This window comes from Peromyscus leucopus, chromosome 8b (genome assembly GCF_004664715.2).
Source record: "Peromyscus leucopus breed LL Stock chromosome 8b, UCI_PerLeu_2.1, whole genome shotgun sequence".
Taxonomy (NCBI): domain Eukaryota; kingdom Metazoa; phylum Chordata; class Mammalia; order Rodentia; family Cricetidae; genus Peromyscus; species Peromyscus leucopus.
The window spans coordinates 41,577,422-41,602,437 of NC_051086.1; the positions used below are offsets into that span (position 1 = coordinate 41,577,422).

The following is a 25,016-nucleotide window of genomic DNA, read 5'->3' on the forward strand; positions in this document are numbered from 1 at the left end:
CTGTGCTAGAATAGTATTTGATGTAGAACTGTTTAGTTTATGCATGTATAGGAGGCTGAAACCAGAGTCTCACAAATGTTACCCATATACTTTACCATTTAACAAAGAAAAACAAATACAAAGCAAATACATTTTCTATCCTTAACCTAGGTCTCACCAAAGGAATTTCCCATCAGTATAAAACACCTGCATACATGTGAATGAGGGAATGCTTTGTGCACTTTGTGCAGCTGTTTACAAAGCACGTCTGGCCCCGATCTACTGTGTGCCAGTACCAACTCCCAACCTCCAGTTACAACAACCACAAATGTTCCCAGACACTGTACTCTGACAGACAATAACATCATTCATATTATTTATTGGCACATGTATGCCTCCATTTGAAAGTTAGTATTAAAGTTACAAAGACTGGTAGTTTTCCTTCATTACAACTTCTGACATTTAAGTTTTGTTCAAAGTTTCACACATTATCAACATTTAATTTATTCAAACTGTTCAACAGAACTTTTCTTATAAAGTATTCTCAATTTGCTATGGAGGTTTTCCGTGTGTACAAATTTTGAAATATTAAAGAGCATGTAAGTTCTCTCAAAAATTTCATTAAGTGAATTAGTTATGGAGATTTGCATTCTTTTCAAAATATCATGCACAATGATTTGAGAAAGTATTCCTCAACTAAACTAAGAGTATTTGGGCATAAAAATGAGAGCCTCTCTGCTCTCTCCAATCAGTTTTATTTCTCTTAAATTGGTGACTCTCTGACAATGGATGTCAAAGCCATCTTGCAGGTCACATTCACTTCAGGCCCAGAGCTCATGTAAACTCAGGGAGAAAAAAAAACCTTACAGCATTTCTGTGGGCCTGGTAGAAACAATGACCATTATATATATGCACATTTTTCTGTAGGCCTGTTTCATAGTCAGACTACATAACAGAGACTGTGTTCCAAAGAAGACAGCCAACTCGTGCCACACAGAATTTTCTATATAAATGTAATGCTTGCTAAGGTGGCCTTCTCCAAAAACATTGTCCTCGATCATCACATTTTTAGAATATCTCCTGTGTGTGAGTTGTCTGATGCCTGCTGATAGTTTCTAATAAAAGGGCTTTCCACATTACACTCATCGGCATTCCCTCAGGTGAATTTTCTGATGCACAGTGAGGGATGACTTATGATAGAATGTTTTCCTACATTCTTGACATTCAAATCGTTTCTCACTTTCATGAGTTATCTGATGCCTGTTCAGGTATGATTTCTGGTGAAAAGCCTTTTTACATATCTTACATTCATAGGGCTTCTCACCTGTGTGAGTTCTCTGATGTACAGTGAGATGTGACTTACTGTAAAATGTTTTTCTACATTCTTCACATGAGTATGGTTTATAACCTGTGTGGCTCCTTTGATGGACAGTAAGGGATGACTTATGAAGGAATGTCTTCCTACATTCTTCACATGAGTATGGTCTGTCACCTGTGTGATTTCTCTGATGCCTGCTGAGACTGGACTTCTGGTAGAAAGCTTTCCCACATTCTTTACATTCATAGGGCTTCTCACCAGTGTGAGTTCCCTGATGCATGATGAGGTGTGACTTCCGGTGAAAAGTTTTTCCACATACACCACATTCATAAGGTTTCTCACCTGTGTGTGTTTTCTGATGTACAGTGAGGTTTGATTTACGATTGAATGTTTTCTGACATTCTTCACATTCATATGGTTTGTCACCTGTGTGAATTTTCTGATGGATAATGAGGTGTGACTTAGAGTAGAAAGTTTTTCCACACTCGTCACATTCATATGGTTTCTCACCTGTGTGAGTTCTGTGATGTACATTCAGGTCTGACTTACAGTAGAAAGTTTTCCTACATTTTTTACATTCATAGGGCTTCTCACCTGTGTGAGTTCGCTGATGTATAGTGAGGGATGACTTATGGTAGAAAGTTTTCTTACATTCTTTACATCCATAGGGTTTCTCACCTGTGTGAATTCTCTGATGCCTGTTGAGATGTGACTTCCGGAAAAATGATTTCCCACACATATGACATCCATAGGGTTTATAACCTGTTCTCTGATATCTCCTGAGCTTTGGCTTCTCGTTAAAGCTTTTTTCAGATTGATACATTTCATACAGCTTTGTTCCTCTGGGGACTCTCTGGCGTACATTTTGCTGTTTTTTCTGATGAAAAAATTTCTTACATTGTCTACATCTGGAGGATCTGACTCCTGCATGTATTCTCTGTTTTTTGTGGTATGATTTCTTAAAGAAGGTTTTCTCACAATCACTACACTTGTAATATTTCTGTACTTTGTGTGTTTTCTTATGTTTTGTGAGCTTGAACTTTGAACAGAATGTTTTCTTACAAATATTACATTCCCACGTTGGTTCCCTTACCCAAGTCATCTCTTGTGCATTAAGAGCTACCTCATCAGATGCTTTCCCAGACTCACCAACTTCACTGGAACTAGGTGCAATGTGGAACCTCTTACTTGTCCATAATGCCTTTGTGTTGCAGGTTGCTTCTTGCCTACAACATTGAAAATGATGTCGAGTACTTGGAGCTCTGTTATACAACCTATGATGCTGTGCATGTATGGGGGGCTTGCTAGTAAGGGAGCTATCAAGTTCCTTTCCAGTCTTCATGTTATCAGGCTCATTAGGGCGAAGCCCATTCTGCCATACATTAAGTGCTGCAGGCCTCATTCCTGAAGAATTTCCATTCTTTACAGTCATATTTGAAACATTCTTTGACCTCACATTAAATATTTTTCCTAATTTAACATTCTCCTTAGTCGACGTGTTGCTGTTGGTAATTACAAGGTGCCACAAATGTCTCTCTTGATTGTCCTGGCTGGTTTCAACCAGTTCATTTACTTTCTGGACATCTAAAAGAAAACAGAAGTAGCCAAGATTATATATAGCAGAAAGATAAAGCTTTGCCTTCTCATTCTCACTGCATTATGATTTCAAATAATATTGATATATGATGAATACAGATTTGTCCCTAGTGAATCTATCAATTAGACTTGACAATGTAAAAATCACATCACTTCACTGATTTAAAATGTTTTATTCAATCGAAACATGAGCTAGTTAAATATTCACCTATGCCTAGTTTTATATTTCAGTACACTCATTTCCACCTGCTATTTTTGTGTTCCTTTATTCTAGTTCTTAATCATCCCACTTTCCTTTCCTAACTGACTTATAAGGTCAGGTCCTTGTCAGTTAGCTATCCGCGGATGGAGGTTCATATGGTGTATCTTTCATCTAATCAGAAATACAGTTTAGACATAGGAAAGGATTGATACCTGCGTGCTTAGTTTTCACTTTTCTATGAGGAACCACAATAGAAACTTAGGGGGTTGGTTTATAAACACAAATGACATTATTCTCACATGAAAATAGCTAACTCTATCCCTCTGGTTTCCTAATCAAAATCTATTTTATGTTTCCTAGAACCCTAAGAAGGTCAGGAAGCTCCAGCCTACCTCCAATGGATTTCATTCAGGAAACAAATCCATCCCCATCATTCTTTGAAATGTTTTTCTGGATATTTCTGAGATTCACAGAACTGTCATTCTCCACCTAGGTTAAGGTACATGCACCCATGCTTTGTAACTCTTTGCTTCTGGAAGCTTCTATTTTGTATTAAGCTGTCTTCTACATTATAAATGTAGCCTTCTACATAAATCTATTGTCTTCAAATTAGTTTCACAGAGAGAGACTGCTGATGAGAGACTTCTACACCCACAGCAATCTCAGCCGTTCAACATGAAATCCTGCTGCACTTAAGTCTCTTCACATCAAAGGCCTACTTGTCCTGTCAAGCCTAGGTTTCCCTTTCCATGCTGGGTCATTTGGTGGTGCTGAGTGTCCCTCACTTTCATGGATTCTGATTCTGTGGGACAGAAGACTTGATTCTAGGCTTTTCTATTTTTCTCATCAATCACCTTGGTTAATGCCTGAATAACTATAACGATAAATATTTATATTAACCTACCAATTTCCAAAGGACTAAGATCATGACCACTCTCAAGTTTATATTTTATGCCCACTTATGTATTAGGTATACCAAATCTGGAAAAAAGTAATATCAAGATTAAACTAAATGAATAATAATCTCCTTAAAATTCCCTTCCATTTAGAATTTTCCTGAAATAAAACAGTGTATACTTTTATTTCTTGTTTTGTGATAAAACATTCTTTGTGACTCTTATCTTACAACCAAATATTTTCTGTGTTTAATTTTTTTCAACAAAATGTAAGCTCTTTATGTGCAGATGCATGTTTTATTATTACTTACATGTCTAATTTTAAAAAGTTCAGTGTTTAGGAAATAACCAAATACCATATGATAAAAGAACTAACAAAGTCAAAAATGCCTGGGGTAGAAAACACAAATAATTGAGAATTTAGAGAAAGTAGTGAACCAACTAGCCAAAATTATCTATGAAGCTCCATATGGTTACAGAAATTTGTGAACTCAAGAAAATATGTAGCATAATAAAAAAGAGGTAAAAGTTCATATGAGATTTCTCCTTGGAGAATGTACACAGGAAACATCTGATGTATGATACCAGCTGACCCCAAGACTAGAACCAGAGCCATCAGTGAAAGCAGCTCAACATGGCCAGTGTCTACTAGATTCTGGTCATCCTTATCTGTTTGTCCAGGGTGCATTCACTGACCTGGCCGACTCTGCTCTGGGACTTCTTCTACTCTCCACGGCCCAGTTCCTTGCTCCAACTTAAAGATCACCTCTGGTTTGGTAATGCAGTGACCTGTTAATGGGAAATAACGTAAGATTGTATCAAATGCTAAGTCAAGCACACCGCAGAAAGACAGCACCTTTGGGAACTGGGTGATTGCTAGACAAATCTGTACACTTTGTGAGTGTCCACTCCTGTCCTTCATGGTCTGCAATCTTGCCTTGATTAAGTAAAGTTAAATGGCCTGAGAAAGAAAGCAAAGCTGGGGTGAGTGCAGCCCTGTGATCTCAGATGCCTGAGAGGCCAAGACAGAAGGAATACTAGTTGAAAGTCTGTCTAAGCAACTTAATAAGAGCCTGTGTCAAAATAAAAATAACAGAGTGTTGGGAATACAGCTCAGTGACAGAACACTTGCCCAGTATGCATATGAATCCCTAAATTAATCCCAGCACTAAGGATAAATAAATAGGAAAAGGAAATCTAAGAATGAGTTTAAAAATACTTAAAGAGACACAATACAATTATATTTTTAAAAAAGGAAGGAATGAAGGAGAAAAGGAAAGAAAACAAGTAAGCAGACTCAGATATGTAGGAGACAAAGGTGACTAAAATCTGAAGTGATCCGGCTGTCAAGATGGGTTAGCAGTAAAGGCACCTGGTACCAAGCCTCACATATGAGTTCCATCCCTAGGACCTGTATAGAGGAAAAAGAGCACCAAGTCTGCTAAGTTGCCCTCTGACCTCTAGATGCATGGCATGTGTGTGTGCTTAAAAAATTTTTAAGCAATCTGAATTTTGGAGCTAAAGCTCAACAAAAACTTAAGGAAAACAAAAAGGTGTGTGCCTCCACAGCAGAATTGATTAAAGTTTAGAATGTTGTGGTCAGATTTTGTTTTTGTTTTGTTTTGTTTTTGAGACAGGATCTTACTATGTAGCTCTGAATGTCTTGGAATCCACTATGTAGATCAGGCTAGCCTCAAATTCAGAGATCCACCTGCCCCTGCCTCCTAAGTACCAGGCATGTATCAGATTTGAAATGGAAAAAGAAATTAATTTTATTTATTTTTATTTTATCTGTATGAATGTTTTGCCTGCATGCATGTCTATGCACCGTGTGCATGCAGTGCCTGTGGATTCAAGGAGAGATGGCTGGAGTTCCTGGGACTGGAATTACAGATGGTTGTTGAGTGGCCATGTGGGTATTTGAACCCAGGTCCTCTGGAAGAGCAGCCGTGCTCATAACTGCTGAGCCATCTCTCTAGTCCCCAATGTTTTTTTCTTAATGAAGAACACCTTCAATACTTTTGGTTTAAGTATTTGTATGACTGGTGTTCAAAAAAGAATAGAGAATGGATATAAAAAACAAAACAAAACAAAACATTCAGCCAGGCACGGTAGACTACACCTGTAAATCTCAGCATTCTGGAGGCTCAAACAAGAAAATCAGGAGTTGGAGGCCAGCCTAGACTATTTAACAATTTCTAGGTAAGCATGAGCTACATGGTGAAACCTTGTTTCAAAAAAACCAAACAATGAGAAGCAGAGGGGATCCCAGGAGTTTGCTAACCAGCCAGCCTAGCCTAAAAGTGAAGGACCCTGTCTCAAGGTATCCTGGTTGGGTTTTTTGTTTTTGTTAACTTGACAAAGGCTAATTATCTGGGAATAGGAACCCCAATTGAGAGAATGCCTCCAAGGAAAGCTTGTAGAGAAATTTCTTGATTAGTGATTGATGAGGGAGGGCCCAGGCCATTGTGGGCTGTGCCAAACTTGGGCAAGTGGTCCTGGGGTATATAAGAAAGCAGACTGAACAAGCCATGATTGAGCAAGTCAGTAGCAGCATGGTCTCTGCTTCAGTTCCTGTCTTGGCTTCCCCTGGTGATGGCCATATAAAGCCTTTTATCCTCCAGTTGTTTTTTAAGATACAAAGGAATAAGGAGAGAAAGAGAGGAATACACCTAACATCATCCTATCCTCTAGTCTCCAAATGTTTATGCATGTGTGTGTGAACTTGTACAAATTCATGCACACAAGCACATATTCCACACACATATACACACCAAGTTTTTTTAATCCAAATAAATTATTTAAAAATGAAATAAATGATTTAAAAAATCCAAATTCGCCGGGCGGTGGTGGCGCACGCCTTTAATCCCAGCACTCGGGAGGCAGAGCCGGGCGGATCTCTGTGAGTTCGAGGCCAGCCTGGGCTACCAAGTGAGCTCCAGGAAAGGCGCAAAAGCTATGCAGAGAAACCCTGTCTCGAAAAACCAAAAAAAAAAAAAAAAAAAAAAAAAAAAAATCCAAATTCAAGAGAAATATATAACCATCTGGATGCAACAGATTTGCCCATAAAAGGTCCTGAGTTGTATTGTATATAATCAGACTGTCAAAAGCAAAACATGCATTAGAGGAACACCAGAGACCAAGAGGAATTTTCCCCCAGGTGAGGACAAAAGATTGACTCAAAATTAAACAAAAACCAAAACCATTGCCAGCCCAGAATACTGTATCTAGAGAGGTTAACTTTCAAAACCTGAGAATTGGACTTTCTAAAATAAACAAAAACTGGCCAGGCGGTGGTGGCGCACGCCTTTAGTCCCAGCACTCGGGAGGCAGAGCCAGGTGGACCTCTGTGAGTTCAAGGCCAGCCTGGGCTACAAAGTGAGTCCCAGGAAAGGCGCAAAGCTACACAGAGAAACCCTGTCTCGAAAAACCAAAAAAAAAAATAAAAAATAAAAAAAAATAAACAAAAACTAAAAGAATCCATCACCACTAGATCAGACTGTGGTAATTAATCTTGTCAACTTAATAGGGTCTGGAATCAATAAGGGACAAGACACTGCACAGGTCTGTGTGGATTCTCCCAGGTAGGATTAACTGGAGGAGAAGCCCAGTCAACAGCACCTTCTACCTGTGACCAGCTCCAGTGAGGTCTGAGGCAAGCAGTGCTGTTTGCTGCCTTCCTGCACTTCTTGCTGGTGAGTGCATTCATCTCTGCTGCTAGTGTCATTCTTTCCTGATAGCAGACGCTAGCGTCTCCAGTTTCCAAAATGGACTGAAGACCAGCAACTCCCAGGATTCTTTCAGGCTTTAAACTCTAGACTGAGACTGCTGAGGTATTTGGCCTTGTGGACTGAGAAGCTACTGGGTTCTAGGCTCTCCAGTATGTAAATAGCCATTGTTTGACTACCTTTCCCTATCAGCTGAAAGAGAGTCTAATAAATCTTCTTTAATACACACACACACACACACACACACACACACACAGAGAGAGAGAGAGAGAGAGAGAGATGTTCTGTTCCTCTAGTGCAGTGGTTCTCAACCTTCCTAATGTTGGGACCCTTTAATACAGTTCCTCATGTTGTGGTGACCCCCAACCATAAAATCATTTTCATTACTACTTCATAACTGTAATTTTGGGGTTTTTTTTGGGGGGGTTGGTTTTTCAAGACAGGGCTTCTCTGTTAAGTCATGGCTGTCCTATAATTCACTCTATAAACCAGACTGGCCTCGAAGTCACAGAGATCCACCTGCCTCTGCCTCCTGAGTGCTTGGATTAAAGGCGTGTGCCACCACGCCCAGCACTTCTAACTGTAAATTTTGTACTGTTATGACTCATAATATAAATCCCTGTGTTTTCCGATGGTCTGAGGTGACCCTTGTGAAAGGGTCATTCAAATCCCAAGGGGGTCAAGGCCCACATGTTGAGAACCACTGCTCTGGAGAACCTTGCCTAATACACAGCCCTACAGGAAATGCTTAAGAGATGTTATACAATAAGTAAAAGGATAATAACCACCATTACTAAAGCACATGAACATATAAAATTAAACAATACAGCAGAGCAGATACATAAAAGGAAAAGATGAAAGTGTATCAATACGAGAAAACCATTAAACATAAAAAAATTAACACAGGAAAAAATACAGAAAATAGCCACCAAAAATGTCAGAAATACATCTTCACTTATCAAAAATATCCTTGAGCATAAACGACATATTTCTCAATAAAAATATAAACTCTTTGAATAGATGAAAATACTGTTATTTCTCAATGACATGCTGCAGAAGAGACTAGAGTCATTCACTAGGAAAGACATGTGAACTGAATAGGAAGGGGTAGATGTAACATGAAGATGCGCACCCAGAGCATCCAGAATTCAAACAGACTGAACCAAAACCTGTATTTAAAAAACAAAACAAAAAACCAGACACTTCCAGAATATTCACCACTGCTGAGGAGTGCCATTCATCTCACAGCTCACGTTACTTCTCAGGACAGGACAAATGTTAAGAAATAAAGTAAGCCTTAACAAATTTAAAAAACAAACCAGCAAAAACCCTGAGTTCATAGTTACTGTCCTCTCTAATCACAATGAGATCAAAGTAGAAGCTAAAGTAAAAAGAGCATTATTAACTCTAGTGTTTGGAAATTAAACATCCTACTAGATGACTAGTGAGTATGAAAGAAAGCAAAATGCAAATTTGAGAATTTATTGGAACAAATGACTGCTACAACTACATCTAAAGCAATACTGCAAGAGATACCATGTGTACCTGCATCAAAAGTCAAACCATAAGAAAAAAAACTAACTTCTGAACAATTTTTTAATTAAAATTTAAAAAAAGACATCGCAAGTGATACCATAAAAATCCAAAGTATCAGCTGGGCGGTGGTGGCACACATCCTTAATCCCAGCACTCAGGAGGCAGAGGCAGGTGGATCTCTGTGAATTCAAGGCCAGCCTGGTCTACAGAGCAAATTCCAGGACAGTCAGAGCTAAACAGAGAAACTCTGTTTTGAAAAACCAAAAAAAGAAAAAAAGAAAAAGAAGTCCAAAGTATCCTTAGCGAATACAATGAACATGATCAAATTGAAAAAAAAAAAATCTAAAGAAATAGGTAATTCACTGGACATAAACAAGCTACCCAAACTCAACCATGAGAATACAATCTGACAGGATATTAATACATTTGAATCAGTAATAAGAAGTCTGTCAACAAAACCCACAGCATCACTGGAGAATGTTTTCAAATGAATCATCTCCCCCAGCCCTACCCAGCAGTCTCTTTAATGAAATTGTTGAGATGTAAAGACAATAATAGTATTCAAAAGTTATTAAAGCACAGTCATAAAGGATTATTACAATAAAAATTATAAGCTTCCTGTTGAAGCCCCCACTGAAGGTCAGCAACCATAGCTCCAGGCTATCCCATGGTTGTTGGCCTCATCCCAGGCCACAAAGTAAGAAAGAATGTAAAAAAGCTAAGACATGGCTGACAGTGCTGATGTCTCACTAAACATACCAAAATTTTAAGGGAATGTGCAATTTTCTGCCCTATGAGTGGTAGGCCATCAGATCTGCACAGTGCCTCCAAGGACACACAAGTTCATCAAGAAGTGGGTGAGGATACACATCTGTGCCAAGAGGAAGCTGGAGGAGCTAGCCAACATAATGGCATCAAGGAGGACTAGATCTCTTTTGCCTGTCCTCTTCCTTAATAAACCTTTATCACACAACACACACACACACACACACACACACACACACACACACACACCATATATACATAGTGTGCATATATGTGAAACACTGATGAAAGAAAATGAGGACCCCAAAATGAAGATCTCATTGTCATAAATGAATTCAATATTGATAAAATGTCCACATACTCAAATTGACTTACCAATTATCTAAGTATCAACAGCATTTTCACAGAACTAGAAAAAAGCCAGTCCTAATCTTTACAGAGAAACACAAAAGTCCCCAGACAGTCAAAGCATTCTTGGGCAAAATAAAAAAAGAACAAATCTGCTCATTACATATGTAACCAACAGCACAGTACTGGCATAGAAGCAGACAAACAGACTAATGGAACAACAGAGAAACAAGTCCATAAATTACAGCCAACTGGTTTTCACCAGAGGCAGCAGGAATATTTAGAAAGGAGGTTCCCTTTGATAATTAGTTAAAAAAAAAAAACTATACACCACTCCTGCATACAGAAAGATATTAGATCCCCTATATCTTACCATATTCAGAAATCAAATTAAAATATATCAAAGACATAAACACAAGATCTGAAACTACTGAAATAAAATACAGGGAAGCTGAATATTGATTCAAAGATTTTATTTCCTTTTTGAGATTGGCCTCCCTATATTGCCAGGCTGGTCTGGAAGTCCTCAGCCCAAGTAATGTTTCCTCCTCAATTTCAAGGGTGTGGGAAACACAGACATGCACAATCACACTCAGCACAAAGATTATGACATGACCTCAAACCACAGCCATCAACAGCAAAAACTGACAACTGGGATTTCATAAATAAAAAACCTCTATAAAGAAAGGCAAATGACAAGAGTAAAGTATTAACATATACACTGAAAGAAAATGTCCAAGAGGCTAATTTCTGGAATATACAAGGAAGTTAACAGCAGAAAATAATTTAACTAAAAATTGAACAAGTGACTTGAATAGGTGTTTTCCCAAAGGCATATAAATAACTCACAAACTCATCAATAAATGGTCAATAGTTGTAAATATCAGAAAAATGCTAATCAAAACCATAGAGAAATATCATAACACTTGCAGCTCGAATATTATCAAAACCACAAACAACAGGACACAGAGAAAGATACATTACCCTACACTGTTGCTGGGAATATAAAATTGTTACTATGAAAAACAGTATGAAAGTTCCTCCAAAAAAAAAAAAAACTAGAAATAGAACTACTTTTATGGTGCAGCTACTACTGAATATATTTAAAAAAATGAAATCAGTATTTTGAAAGATCATGAGTTCAAGGTAATCTTGGGCTACATGAAATCTTGTCTTTTACAAAAAGGTATTTATGCATAAGGGAATATTAGTCACTAAGAATTCAAAAATTATCTCAGGTTGGAACTGATGTATTGTTTTCACTAAATAAGTCAGGCACAAAAAGATAAACATTGCATATCCTTGTTTATATGTGGAAAACAAAGTTGCACTCAAAGAAACAGAGGCAAGAATGGTTATCATTGCCTAGAAGAGTATGCGAGGGAGGGACTGAGCGAAAACGGTTAATGCATGCAGGGGTACAGCTGGATAGCCAGTATAACTTTCAGTTTTCTATAGCGCAGAAGCATGACCATGGTTGAAAATGATTAAATGGTCCAAAATAGCTAACAGAGATTTAAATGTTCCCAATATAAAGATGTGATATGTCTGCATAGACCTGCCAATTTCTATAGGTAGGTTTATTTATACGTGTGTGTGTGGTGTGTGTGTGTGTGTGTGTGTGTGTAAACAAATTTCAACTGTTCTTACTAACAAAGGACTTTCACTCACCCAAGGACTCCAGGCTCCTGTAGGTCTCCAGCATCACATCCCTGTAGAGCTTCCTCTGAGCATCATCTAGGTCCTGCCACTCCTCCCAGGTGAAGTCCACAGAGACATCCTCAAATGACACCAACCCCTGTAATGAAACATTTCTCCTCAACTCAAGCTTTTGGGGCTATCAAAAGCTAGGAATGTGAGAGTTTGCTCTTTGTGAGTATCTCTCATGGAGGCTGCATATTGGTTTATATTCTCTATCTTGGGATGGAAAAATCACTAATGTTTTATGCTTCTGTACTAATTTAGTAACACAAAAGTCTACTACTACAGAATTTTCCTTTCCTAACAAAAATGGATGGATTATGTGCAGTAAAACATGCACAAGACCTTGGGTTCAATTTGCAGTAACACACACATATACAAACTCTCTATCTTAAAAGGAAGAAAGAAAGAAAAAGAAAAGAAACCTTGTCTACAAGTGGCCTGGTAATCTATTTTGAATGAGGACACAGGCACACCTCATCCTTGAAATAATGATGAATAAAGACACATGTCAGTGCAGAACAGGGGGATGAGGACTGCTACTCATCCTTGAAGTTATGCTTTACTGACGGCAGGCTTAGCTCTTCGACCCAATGAGGTCTCATGAGTAACAAACCACAGAAGTCAAGTTGTAAGAGCACAAAACCATGGGCGGTTAATGGACCTATACGTAGACCCATATGTATGTGACTGTTCCTGGGCAATGGTGAGTTATAGTTATATGTTCAGGTGACTGACAACCCAGTGGTTCTGCATTTAAAAATGGTCTGATTCCAACAACAGTTTGTAACAAAGTTACATTTACAGTAATCTTTATATTTGCCTCTTAAATCTAAGATCTGCATTTTGAAAGCCATCTCAGGAAAGGAGGTCAGAGAAGAATGCAAATGGAGACTAATGAGAGAAGGAACCAGGTGACACATAATTACCTGCACTGGGTATACAGCCTTTGAGTACAGACTAGAAACCACCCTTAGCTAAGTAGCAATAGGCCAGGTGGGGCTACATGAGATCCTGTCTTAAAAACCAAAAAGAAAATAAAAGAATGCAGCTGTGGGACCCCACAGAGGCTTCCTAGTGAGAACTTACTCAGGGTCCAAGAATCTGAGCTTGCATTACCCAGCAGGGCTGCATAAAGAGATAATTTGACCACGGGCATGCTTACCAGGTGTTTGGAAGGGTCTACACTTGGCTGTACGGTGTGCTTTGATCTTGCAAGGGGGAGGTCTTTTGTCTCTCTCCTTGGCATATTATAAAAAGCCCTCTTGAATAAACTTCAAGGCTGTTGGGTATTGATCCAGGCCCTCCTGAAGCTATCCTGTGTTTCTGTCTTTCTTCTTGTCTCCATCTTTCATTCTGTCTGATATTTCCTAATTCCTCTCTCTTCCACCTAAGAACCCTTCAAAAGTTGGGAGCGGGCTCCCACATACAGCCAAGTGTGGTGGTGCACAGATCTCTGTTAAGTACAAGGCCAGCTAGGGCTACATAATGAGACCCCATGTCAAACAAGCAAACAAATGAACAAGCACATATACAAAGAGAGAATAGAAAACACATCCTAGAAAAATGAAAGAGCGAAAAAATTCCAGGACTAAAATTTGGTAACTGTCTGTTATGCTTAGAGTAAAAAGAGATATATACTTTCAGGATGTATACATGATTAGCTAAGTAGAAAGTAATTTTGTAAAAATTAAGGGGAAGTTGTGGTGATAGATTGTGTACCCTAATAAACTTGCCTGAGGAAAAGAGAAGCAGAACAGCCAGGCACTGGTTCTTACCTCTATGAAATCCTCAGCCTAAAGAGATGAGTTCCTGTTTCCTCACACCTTATATACCTTTCTCTGCCCAGACATCACTTCCTGGGATTAAAGGCATGTGTGCTTCCCAGTACTGAGATTAAAGGTGTGTGTCACCACTGCCTGGCTCTGTTTCCAGCGTGGCCTTGAACTCAAAGAGATCCAAATGGATCTCTGGCTCCCGAGTGATAGGATTAAGGGTGTGCCCCACCACTGCCTGACCTCTATGTCTATTCTAGTGGCTGCCTCTGTCCTCTGATCCTCAGGCAAGTTTATTAGGGTACATAATATATTACCAAAGGAAGTACAATGAATATGATCGGTAATAGATTGATCTTAAAATGTACTGTTGGGTTAGATAGTTTGTTTTTGAGACAGTGTCTCATGCAGTCCAGGCTAGACTCAAACTCTGCGTAGCTGAGGCTGGCCTTGGACTCTTGATCCTCTTTCCTCCAGGGTACTGGAATTACAAGCATGTGAACCAGCATGCCCAACTAAACACACTATGTTTCTGTGATTAGACATGTGAGAACATTCAACTGGCTACTGGAAATAGGACCTGTGACCCCATAAGGAGTGGCACTATTAGGAGATGTGCCTTTGTTGGAGGAAGTGTGTCACTATGGGGGTTGAGCTTTGGGACCTTTTATGCTTAAGCTATGCTCAGTGTGATAGACAGTTCACTTCCTGTTGCCTGTGGATCAGGATGTAGAACTCTCAGCTCCTTCTCCAGCACCATGTCTGCCTGCACACCACCATGTCCCCCCCATGATGATACTGGACTAAACCTCGGCAACTGTAAGCTAGCCCAATTAAATATTTTCCTTTATAAGAGTTGTTGTGGTCATGGTGTCTCTTCACAGCAATAGAAACCCTAATTAAGACAGGACCTAGCAATCAAAAGACAGTTTTAGTGGGGAAAAGTAAGATTTCGCTAACAGCAGAACCTCAGTCATATGAAGACAAAAGAGTAAGTGAAATGGCTTCAGGAGAACCCAAGAGATTGTCAAAATAAAAGTACAGAATCTGCAGAAACATTACCATTCAGTGACTAAGGAAGAGAATCGGACCACAGGAACTGAGAAATACTCTTAAATACTTATCTAGAAACAAAGAAAAGCTCAATATTAAAAAATACATTAATGTATTTCACTGTATTCACAGTTCCACTGGTGGGAGTGTATGATCTTGTGATCATCCTCAAAGACACGGAAAAGGCATTTTTTTTAATTATTTATTTTATGTGGATGGGTGTTTTGCCTGCATGTATATATGTGTACTACATGCATGCAGTGCCCACAGAGGCCAGAAGACCTTGCATACCCTAAAACTGGAGTTACAGATGGTTGTGAACTGCCATGTGGATCCTGGGAATTGAACCCAGGTCCTCTGGAAGAATACTCTGTGTTCTTAACCACTGAGCCATTTTTTTTTTTTTTAAACAAGAGCAGTTTGTAAAGATTCTTGGCAAAAAAAAAAAATCAGAACAGTCTTTCTTCTCATGATAAAATTTATGTCTTTAACAAAGAAGGCAGCATGACAGCCAAGGAAAAAGACGGAATGATAAGGATGCCCCGTCTTTCCAGGCAAGGTTTGGTAGGCCTGTAATCCCAGCACTTGAGGGGCAGAGGCAGGAAGATCCAAGTTTGAGGCCAGCCTGGTCTACATAGCAAGACCCTATCTACAAAACTCAAGACAACAACATAAAGACCCACCTCATGAGCACCAGCACTGTATAAGACATGCCAACCAAGTTAAATGAAAAGGGAAAAATGCAGATTATGATTTCCATATCATTTAGAAGTAAAAACACCTGACAATCTCCTGTAAAGTATTTCAAATAGAAAACTCAATAAATTAAACTATTAAAAATTAAATTCTACATGTGAGACTATTCATACAACAAAAGCACTGAAATAAAACCCTGGCCGTACTAACAACAAAAGTATGCAAATATATGAAGGGAAAAATGGGTGGGGGATTTAAAAAAAAGCAAATAGAGTAGCATATTTATGAAGTAGAATTTTATATCATAAAGACACTGACTGTCTGTAGGTCAATAAACTAATTTAACAGCAGTCCAATGGAAGCATCAAATTCATAGATGTGGGCAAAGGAATTTCAGTTTTTACGAGGAACTGAAGAAGCAAAAATAGGGTGTGATTAGTTATAGTTGCTTTCTCCAATCCAAATCCCTCCCTGCATTAGCTGCTTTGGGCTTCCATAACACGCTGCATTTTCTCAGTTCTGCAGGATCAAGATACCAACTGATTCAGTTTCTGCTGAGGCTTTCCCAGGCTTATAAAGGCAATTTCCTTGATGTGTACTCACACAGTGCAGTGAGAAAGAACTCTCTCCCTCTTCTTTTAAAGGCCCTTAGTCCTATAAGATTAGAGACTAGCATGTTTTCAACTGCAGCTAACTCCAAAATACCCTAACTCTAGATATCGTGACATCTGCTTTTAGTGGTCAGCCTCACCATATAAATTCATCTACAGCATTTGCCATTCATAACTCTGATGAAAAGTCAAATGCCTACTTGTAGTCAATCCAAAAATCAGGTTTATAATCCCCCACTTAGCTTGGCTAACCAAACGGTATTGTCCATGTAAACCAGAGGACAACCTCAGACATAGTTCCTCAGAGCCATCTTCCTTCACACTGTGGAATCCCTAGCCTCCTTCCTTAGAGCCCTGGATCCCAGATCCCCTCTTTAAAAACCCATTGGTATAGTATGTATATGGGGTCATTTAAATAAAGACAATGGGCAGGGTAGGGTGAGAGGAATCAGTACCTGGTGTTCCACTTTTGGGATGCCCCTCTCTGTGGACTTCATTCTTCTGTCCATAACAATGGAGACAGTAACACACATTTGAGTGTGTAGGCCTCATCCTGAGCAAATCTGTAATGATGTAAAGGACAGAAACGCAATCCCTACCTCCTTCTATGAAAGTACAGGCCCCAGAGCCAAGGGAAGAGGAGAAAAGGTGATAACCAATGACCCCAAAACAAACCATATAGTCTAGTTTTCAGTGAATCAAGATTTCACATCTTTCAAGAAAGTTATTTTGAGTATTTTGCTTTTAGTATCCTTCACTGGAATTGCTCAACTTCATTTTGGGACTCTTCCTTGTGTAGAGAAACACAGTTGATTTTATTTTTTACCTTTTTTTGTTACTTTTTTCATGTCATATTTTTAATGAACACAGTGTCACCTCATCTCCAAACACATATGATCACGACCCTCTTCTTCCAATTTACATGACTCTTAGTCATTACTGCTGCCATGGGTCCTGGAGAACACCTCTACGACACTGATAATAGCAGTAGTGAGAATGGGTATGTCTTATTTCTCTTCTCAGGAAGTAAAAATATTGATTTTATTAAGTATGACATTAATTACAAGGAAAATGTAGCAGTTCCTACACTGTTCTCCAGTTTGTTTTCTGCATTTACTGAAATGGTCATGTGAATTTTTAAAAATTTATTTATGTATGTGTATGCTTGTGCCACAGAGCACACATGGAGGTCTAAGGACAATGTGTGGAATTCGGTTCTTTCCTTTTACCTTGTGGGTCCTGGAGATCCAACTAAAGTTGTCAGAGTTGAGCACCTTTACCCACTGATCCATCTTGATGGTGCTCTTGTGGATTTTCAATTGTCAATTGCCATGGCATATTACATTAAATCATGTTTGACAAATATATATATATATAGATATAGATATAGATATAGATATATAATCTCATACTACTGTTTCTAGATAAGGTAAGGGAATAAAGACAGTAACATGCACATATATTACCTCCCATAGTTTCTTATTTACCTTCACTGGTGCCTTGTGTTTTCTTGCTCTACACCGCCGGGACCATCTCCTGTGGCTGTAAGTGACAGGTCTCTTCTTGTAGCTTCTCTTCTGCTTTCCAGTGTCAAGAGTTTGACTGGGGAGCTGACTCATGGAGTTCTCCACACGGTCCTGCTGCAAGTTCCTCTATGAAACCACACAGTGTTGAAGATGTGAGTGACTTAGAGCCACATTTACAGTGCAAAGACACATGAACTAAAGCAAAATTCAACAGAATGACCCTCAGTCTCTGAGAAGGAGTCACGCTGTGATTGGTCTTGTGAGCTTGGCAAATGCAGCGCCCTGAGTACAATTTAACCTTCTGTAGAATCGTCATAAAAGCAAATGCTAAAAATGCCTCACAATAATCGCAAAACACACCACGTACTGACACAAAGTTTTGCTGTAGCTATTTATAAAAAGCTCTTTAAGTTTCTTCCCTACATGTAACATAGTCTTAAGAAAACGCTTCCAATAACATCAACTTAAAACTTACAAGTCCTGTGGGAAATCACGTAAATTATAGCTACAGAACCTAGTCAAAGATGCAGGAATTCTGATTTGTTCTACTAACTGTTCTATTTGAGGCTTTACAAAGTTAGGGGAAACGGGGGTTTTAAATGGGGTTTGAAAAGTTTCTAGCCATTGTATTCTAACCATTGTAAAGAAGTCCACAGATTTCTTTGATGCCCAGGGCCACACTTGGGACCAACTTCCTACAACGCTGTCCCAATGCCTACTTCTCAGCACCACCCAATAATACATATCAAACTGCGGATTCATCGAGGGATTGATCTATGCATGAGGCCATTGGAATGTCACCCCGGGAAAGCCCTCACACAGCCCGAGGTGTGTTTTATTAATGTAGTCGGTCCAATGAAGCTGACAATCAGGATTGTCAAGCACACATACTTCACGAAGTCATGAAGATGGAATAAGATGTACACAGACAGATCCATCGGGCTGGTGCCCTGGGAGCAGAAACGTAACTACAGCGAAGGACCCGAATTCGGGGTGGAAGAGACGCTGCACGTCCCCGCTCACGACACTGTCCACACAAGCCAACACAATAAAAGCCGTCCTGATGAGGGGGAGGACAGGGGAGGCCTCAGCCCAGGCATGACAGCTAGACAATGGGACGCCAGACACAGCAGCGGTGGCACCGGGGTCAGCACCAGGAGGAGAAGGGCGCGGCTGATGACAAGTCTCCCTGCAGCGTCAGGGAGTGGGGAGGCTCGGCCGCGACAGGACCGGGGGCGGCGGGGGCACAGCTCCGCCCCGCACAGGCCTCCGGGAGCCACACCGTCTGCGTCCAGCCGGGGCCGGTTCCCGCGGGCAGCACTCACCATGGCGCCCCCGTCCGCCTCCCTCAGCTGACGGGCCCGAGGCGCCCGGACTGCCCCGCTCAGCTAACGGATCAAGCGCTAAGATGGCGCGAGACAAAGGCCCGCGAACGAGCGAACCCGCGAAGGCCCGCCCCCGCGCCCGGGACGCGAGCCTGATTGGATCGCATCTCAGTCCCCACCCCCTCGTGCCTTGAGTGATCGCAGAGGGCACCAATCCGCGGCTGAGTAAGACAGACTGCCTGAATAGGGACAGCTGCGAGTGTTTGTTTTGTTTTGTATCTTGTTTTTCGAGACGAGGTAACCTGCGCTGACCTCGAACTCCTAACCGTCCTTTTGCCTCAGCTCCAAAGTGCTGAGACTGCAGGAGCTGACCACTGTGCTCCCCTTGTCTGCAGCTGTCTGAAGATAAAGCTCTCTCCAGGTGGACGACGAGGTTGGGGTTTAATCCTGTTCATAAAGTCATCTGAATGGCGAATTCTATGTAGAAATATGTTATTCACAAATGTAAAGAAAGACAATTTTTAAATTTCCAGTAACTTTTCCTTTGATCTTTGTTTCTTTGATTTTGGTCCCAGAGCTTTGAACAGAGAAGCCGACAGAAATCTAACAGAAGCCATCTGTTAAAGAGGATGTCAAGGGAAAGAGAGATGGCTCAGTGGTTAAGAGCAAAGAGGATGTCAAGCACAAATAAAATGTGAGGCATGTTGTCATTTAAGATTTCCTGGCATTCACATTAAAAAAAAAAAAAAAAAAAAAAAAATCGGACTGCGTTGATGGTAATTTTAAGACCCCTCGTGGCACCCAGTGGCCAGGCCCCGCCCCCGAGGACCTCCAACAGCTAAGCTCTGCCCACCGAACACTCTTAAAGACCTTAAGGACCAGCGGGCCAAGCACCTCCCTACACAGTAAAAAGTTCAAGCTCAGGACTTGAAAGCCCACCAATCCCGAGCTCACTCCAAGCTTGCCATCCCACCAATCCCCACCCTGGAAAGCTCCACCCCCAATAAACCCTACGTAAAACCCACCTCCCACTCACCCACCTGTATTTCTCCCAGTAAACCTTGTGTGAAGTTTATTGTGTGGCGCGATTTTGTGGTATTCCTTGGCTCCCAGCTGCCAGGATACGTTTGCCCTCAGAGCTGTAACACTTACATTGGTGACTTGATAGACTCTCCTGGTGCCCCTGCTCCCCCTCGGCTCTGAGCCGCACCAGGACTCTCATCCCTCCAGTCCGTCTACAACAGACTCACCTTCCGGCTCACTGATCGCTCGGCATCACATCCACCAATGGTAATTAGTAAATTTCCCTTTTGGGGGGTGTAAATTCTTCCCTGTGTCAGGGGAAGTGACCACTGAGCGTCGGCACTCCTCTGGTACTCTTGGAGGTGGAGGTACCCCCAGCCGAGAGCTGCAATCGTGTGTGTGTGTGTGTGTGTGTGTGTGTGTGTGTGTGTGTGTGTGTACATATGTATATATATACATACATACATAAACCTTATACTACTGTATGAAACCCTATATAAAGCCCACCTCCCACTCAGTTCTTTGTGCTTCTCTTCTGAGCAGAGTCACCTGTGTTTTTCCCAACAAGTCTGTGTGTGAGGTTTGTTGTGCGATGTGACTTTGTGGTATTCCTTGGTTCCCAATTGCCAGGATACCTTTTGCCTCAGAACTGTAACACAGAAAGGACCAATTGATCATAATATATTGTAATATCTCCAAAATAAAGTGCTATGGGCTGCAGGAATATATCATAAGAACTCAGCTAGTTACGGCAAAGCCACTACCTGAAGGGATCAAGGAATTCCTTCAGAGGAAGCCAAATTCCAGGGAGCATTTGGTGTTATTTGGCTTGTTATATATCAGCTATTATCTGTTATGAAAATTATGTGTGCCTTCACAGCTTTCCCAATTGATTTTTTCCTAAGAATTGCTAACAGTGTGGACTAATCACTATTTAGACATAAACATTTGAGGTATTTGGATAACAACCTCAGGAAAGACTTCCTTCCCTCAGGTCCATCCATTTCTTCTCCATTTAGCACTGGAATCAGATATCTCCCTTAGCCACATTCAAGGACTTACAGGAATAACAGTCCAAACCACCACATAATAAGTCTCCTGAATTAAGGTAAATTCCACATGAAGACACTGCCTAGGTCAGGTGGACCTTAAGTAATAGCTTTGCACAATTTAGCTCGGACCCTTCTTTTCTTACAGCCTTACTAACTTTATAGACCTCTAACTCCTTTAGGAATATTTAGATAACCTTCTGCGCTGACAGCTGTGCACAGCCAGAACTCCAGTTCAAGCTCCGTGTAATTATTGTCATTGGCAGCATCCGGCCAGGTCCATCCCCAGATGGAGGAAAGTACCTTATCAGAGATACCTCTGTACTCTCTAAAACAGATATAAGCATCCAGACTATCAGTTTAAGGCCTGGTGGATGTGCTAACTAAGCTTAACTTTCTCCTTCCCAAAGTCTAATCTCTAGTTTTAGATCCACCCTTAACAATTAACTCAGAACTAAAGGGTTCCAACTTACAGGTACATCTAGCTGTGATGGAAGTTGCCTAGCCAAGTTGCCTAGCGACAGAGCACACTTGCCAGAAATGGTGGGAGCAGAGATAGCTTGGAGAGATAGGGGCCGAAGGGATAAAAAGGCAGTTGTATTTTCAGAGAGCAACTTGACAGAGAAGAGAAAAGAGAATGGAAGAACTAGATGGGTAAGAATTGGAGAGGAACATATTAAGATGGGAAGAACTAGATTGAAGGGTTAAACTAGAGTACTAGAGGAACGAAATGGAAGATGAGGAAGAACCAGATGGGGAAGAACAAGATGAGAAAGAAGGAGATGGGAGAGGAGCTAAGATGGGAAGGAACTAGATGGATGAGAACCTAGATGGGGTGGAACTAAGATGAAGGAATTAAGATAGAACTTAGAGAGGACAGCAGAAAAATGTAGAGAGAAATCAGGCAAGAAAGGAACTAGGCATGAGAGCAGAATAGAAGCTGTGTAGAGAGAGAACTGACTCAGAAGAATAAAGTGTATGGACTAAGGAGTTTCATGTATATAGATTCATTTCTTTTTATCAAAGATTAATTTTCAGCTGGTTGTAGATTCTTTCTGGACCCTGGGAGGGGACTATCAAGGGGCTGGACCCCCATAGCCCCTGATAAGAAGGTTTAGATAGGCTTGGCACTAAACCCTCAGAAAACACTCACATTTTAAATCTCTAGTACATCTTAGCTCTTGGCATGGTGACATTAAGGTCCTAGAATAGTGTGACATCTGCAAAAGAGTCTAACGAGCTAATCACCTGACTTCGAATCCTGTGACTGTGGAGAGTGGAGATTTTATAGGTCTAGTGCCAAGCTCTCTTGGACTGTCTTTAGTCTCTTGAGAGCTGGTCATTGCCTACTTCTGCGTTTTACTTTACGTTAACACAAGAGTTGGCTCCCTACTGGAAAGAAGGAAGGGCATTGCTCATGGTGGACCATGAGCTAGGGAGTTAGCTCTAAAATGATAAATGTGACCATTAAATCAGGATTGATCAAGGAAACGTGGAAATTAAATAATAAAACCGACCTTCAACTGAAGCAGATCAAGGGTCTCTCCATGGAAACAGGGACAATGTGCATGTGCCTCAGGAGGCCTGAGAGTTTTATGAGCAGGGGAGTTCTGGGGGTAGAAAATCCTATCTGCCTGCTTGTTCTCTTGTAGCCTCAAAGCTGTAATTACCAATGGAGGTTGGTATGGCCTTATCAGGAGCAGTGGATGTTCCTCTAGAGGGAGGATTCCTTAGTTTATAATGCCACTCTATCTTGGACTCACTTATCGGGAGCTTCCTGAATCCTAGCAGCCTGCAGATGTCATCAGTGTGTCAACACTGCTGCCCTGAGTACCTTGATGCACCTTTAGGCTTTGGATCATTAGCCCTTTAATGCCCACATCATTTGACCACTCCCCTGCTGACCTCTCAGGTTGGACTGAGGGGAGCATGCATCAGGTAAACGAACTCCTCACCGGTTCAGCCTGTAGTGCACTCAGAATGGCCAGTTTCAGTAAAGATTACTGCAGTCTCCACCCAGTTCCTGGTGGGGGAACTCTTAAGACCAGGGGGTAGGGCAGGACACTCCCTCCTAGAACCTGGCCTAGCACCACCAGCACTCAGGCACTTTTCCCTTCTCCTTAAGAAGTCTGTGCTCCCTCTGCTCCCTCCTTGGCTGCATTGACTTACTCCTCTTGGGTGTAAGACAGTGAACCTAGAAGCCACAGGCCCGGGTTAACTCTGGTGACTTGATTGTTGGGTACCCTAGCACTCTGGACTAAGAGATTGCCCTGGGTGGAGCCAAGGGTAACTTTGAGTTCCTGAGTCCCCTGTAAGAGACAGACAGAGTCGATCTCAATGGACTGCTGGAGTCTGTCTGCCTCTGCCTCATTTTATACTTAACTCCAGAGTGAATTCCAAGCCAGTCTGGGCTCCTTAAGACTATGTCTCAAAAAATACAAGCAAAATCAAAATCCTTTTGTTATAATTTTACCATGTATTAAAGACTAATACTAGTGAAATGATGGGCTTGTTTGTATTCCACAAATACAGTCCAAAGATATTCTAATTGACTCATGCTGGAGAATGATGGTAGGACAATAATGAAAGTGTTTTCTGACCAGGTGGGGTGGCACATGCCTTTGATCACAGCACTTGGAAAGCAGAGGCAGGCAGATCTCTGTGAGTTCAAGACCAGCCTGGTCAACAGAGTGAGTTCCAAGAAAGCCAGGGCTATACAGAGAGACCCTGTCTCAAAAAACAAACAAAAGATGTTTTCTTTTACTAAACTTCCATTATGTCTGTAAGAATGTAAATTTTTTTCCCTACAGTACAAACTGTTGTACCTGGAGTCCCCCAAAGATCACCAAGAGACCAAATCCGATGCAAAAACCAAAGAGCCTTTTTATTGTTGCCAGTTAACCCACGCCTCTCCGTCCATCTGATGCAGCAGCAGAGCAGGAGAGACCCTGAGCAGCAATGAAGCAGGGTTTCTATAATAGTTAGGGTAGGGGCCTGGGGGAATTCCATCTCTGTGTAGTTACAAGCTCAGGATTGGTGCTTCCTTCAGGTTAGAGACGCTTGGCTTGAACTGACTGGAGAGTTGCAGCTGCAAGGCAATGGCCACCTCCTCTAGCAGTTTATGTCATCGCAGACCCATTTCCTCTGACAGGAAGACGTCCTCTTTCTTTCTTTCTTTCTTTCTTTCTTTCTTTCTTTCTTTCTTTCTTTTTTTTTTTTTTTTTTCTCTTTCTTTCTTTTCTTCAAGACAGGGTTTCTCTGTTTAGTTTTGGTGCCTGTCTCTCTCACTTTGTAGCCCAGGCTGGCCATGAACTCACAGAGATCCTCCTGGCTCTGCCTCCCGAGTGCTGGGATTAAAGGCGTGTGCCACTACTGCCCGGCTACATCCCATTTCTTATCTGCAGGAAACTCATTCCCTCTGACAGCAATGGTATACAATCTATAACAGCAGAAAACATCCCATAGGACATAATTGGTGCTTTGTTTATTATGCCAGTTATCTTATATCATATCCTTTAGGTTATGGCAGGAAATGTCTGGAACTTATTTTGTGCGTCTCCTAATTGTCTGGGTCTAGGGGCAAAGGGGCAGCGCATCCTCTGGTGTTTTTTTTTTTTTTTTTTTTTTTAAGAACAGTTTGTCCAAGGGCCCACTGCCTGACCCTTCCCTAAGATGGCTGCAACCCTGTCATCCTCTCACAAACACTGCAATTCCCAACAGCTGATAGCCTCAGTTCCAGCCCCAAGTGTTTCAATGTCACTTGCAATGTCGGGTGATGGCTTGCTCAATGCAGAGTGACAGGTGTGCTTTCAGAGCCATGGCTTCAGTCAGATTCCTGAGGGAGGGTACTAGTCTTCCCGTATCCAGTTGGAAGGCATCTAGCCATCCC

At 41.1% G+C, this 25,016-nt stretch overlaps 1 protein-coding gene across 3 annotated transcripts; it reads right to left on the minus strand.

Moving 5' to 3' along the window:
* Positions 1-328: 328 nt before the first annotated feature.
* On the minus strand, positions 329-19,169 carry LOC114682987 (zinc finger protein 39-like). Of its 3 annotated transcripts, XM_037200594.1 has the most exons (6): positions 17,692-17,781; positions 16,660-16,767; positions 14,907-14,968; positions 12,040-12,166; positions 4,688-4,780; positions 329-2,881 (listed from the first exon to the last, which is right to left on the minus strand). In XM_037200594.1, exons 3-6 carry the CDS (start codon positions 14,907-14,909, stop codon positions 1,122-1,124), a joined length of 1,983 nt encoding a protein of 660 aa, XP_037056489.1. In that variant the 5' UTR covers positions 14,910-14,968; positions 16,660-16,767; positions 17,692-17,781; the 3' UTR covers positions 329-1,121. The 3 variants fall into 3 exon arrangements, with proteins under 3 accessions (XP_037056489.1, XP_028712973.1, XP_028712974.1); XM_028857140.2 differs by lacking the exons at positions 14,907-14,968; positions 16,660-16,767 and adding an exon at positions 19,056-19,169 and having other exon boundaries at positions 17,692-17,856; XM_028857141.2 differs by lacking the exon at positions 14,907-14,968.
* Positions 19,170-25,016: the final 5,847 nt, after the last annotated feature.

Coding starts and splice junctions, on each gene's coding strand:
- LOC114682987 (XM_028857140.2), bottom strand. Junction 12,167..17,691: donor AACACAAGGCACCAGTGAAG/GTAAATAAGAAA, acceptor GTTTCATTACAG/GGGTTGGTGTCATTTGAGGA. Junction 2,882..4,687: donor CCCAGAGCAGAGTCGGCCAG/GTCAGTGAATGC, acceptor GTTTTCTTTTAG/ATGTCCAGAAAGTAAATGAA.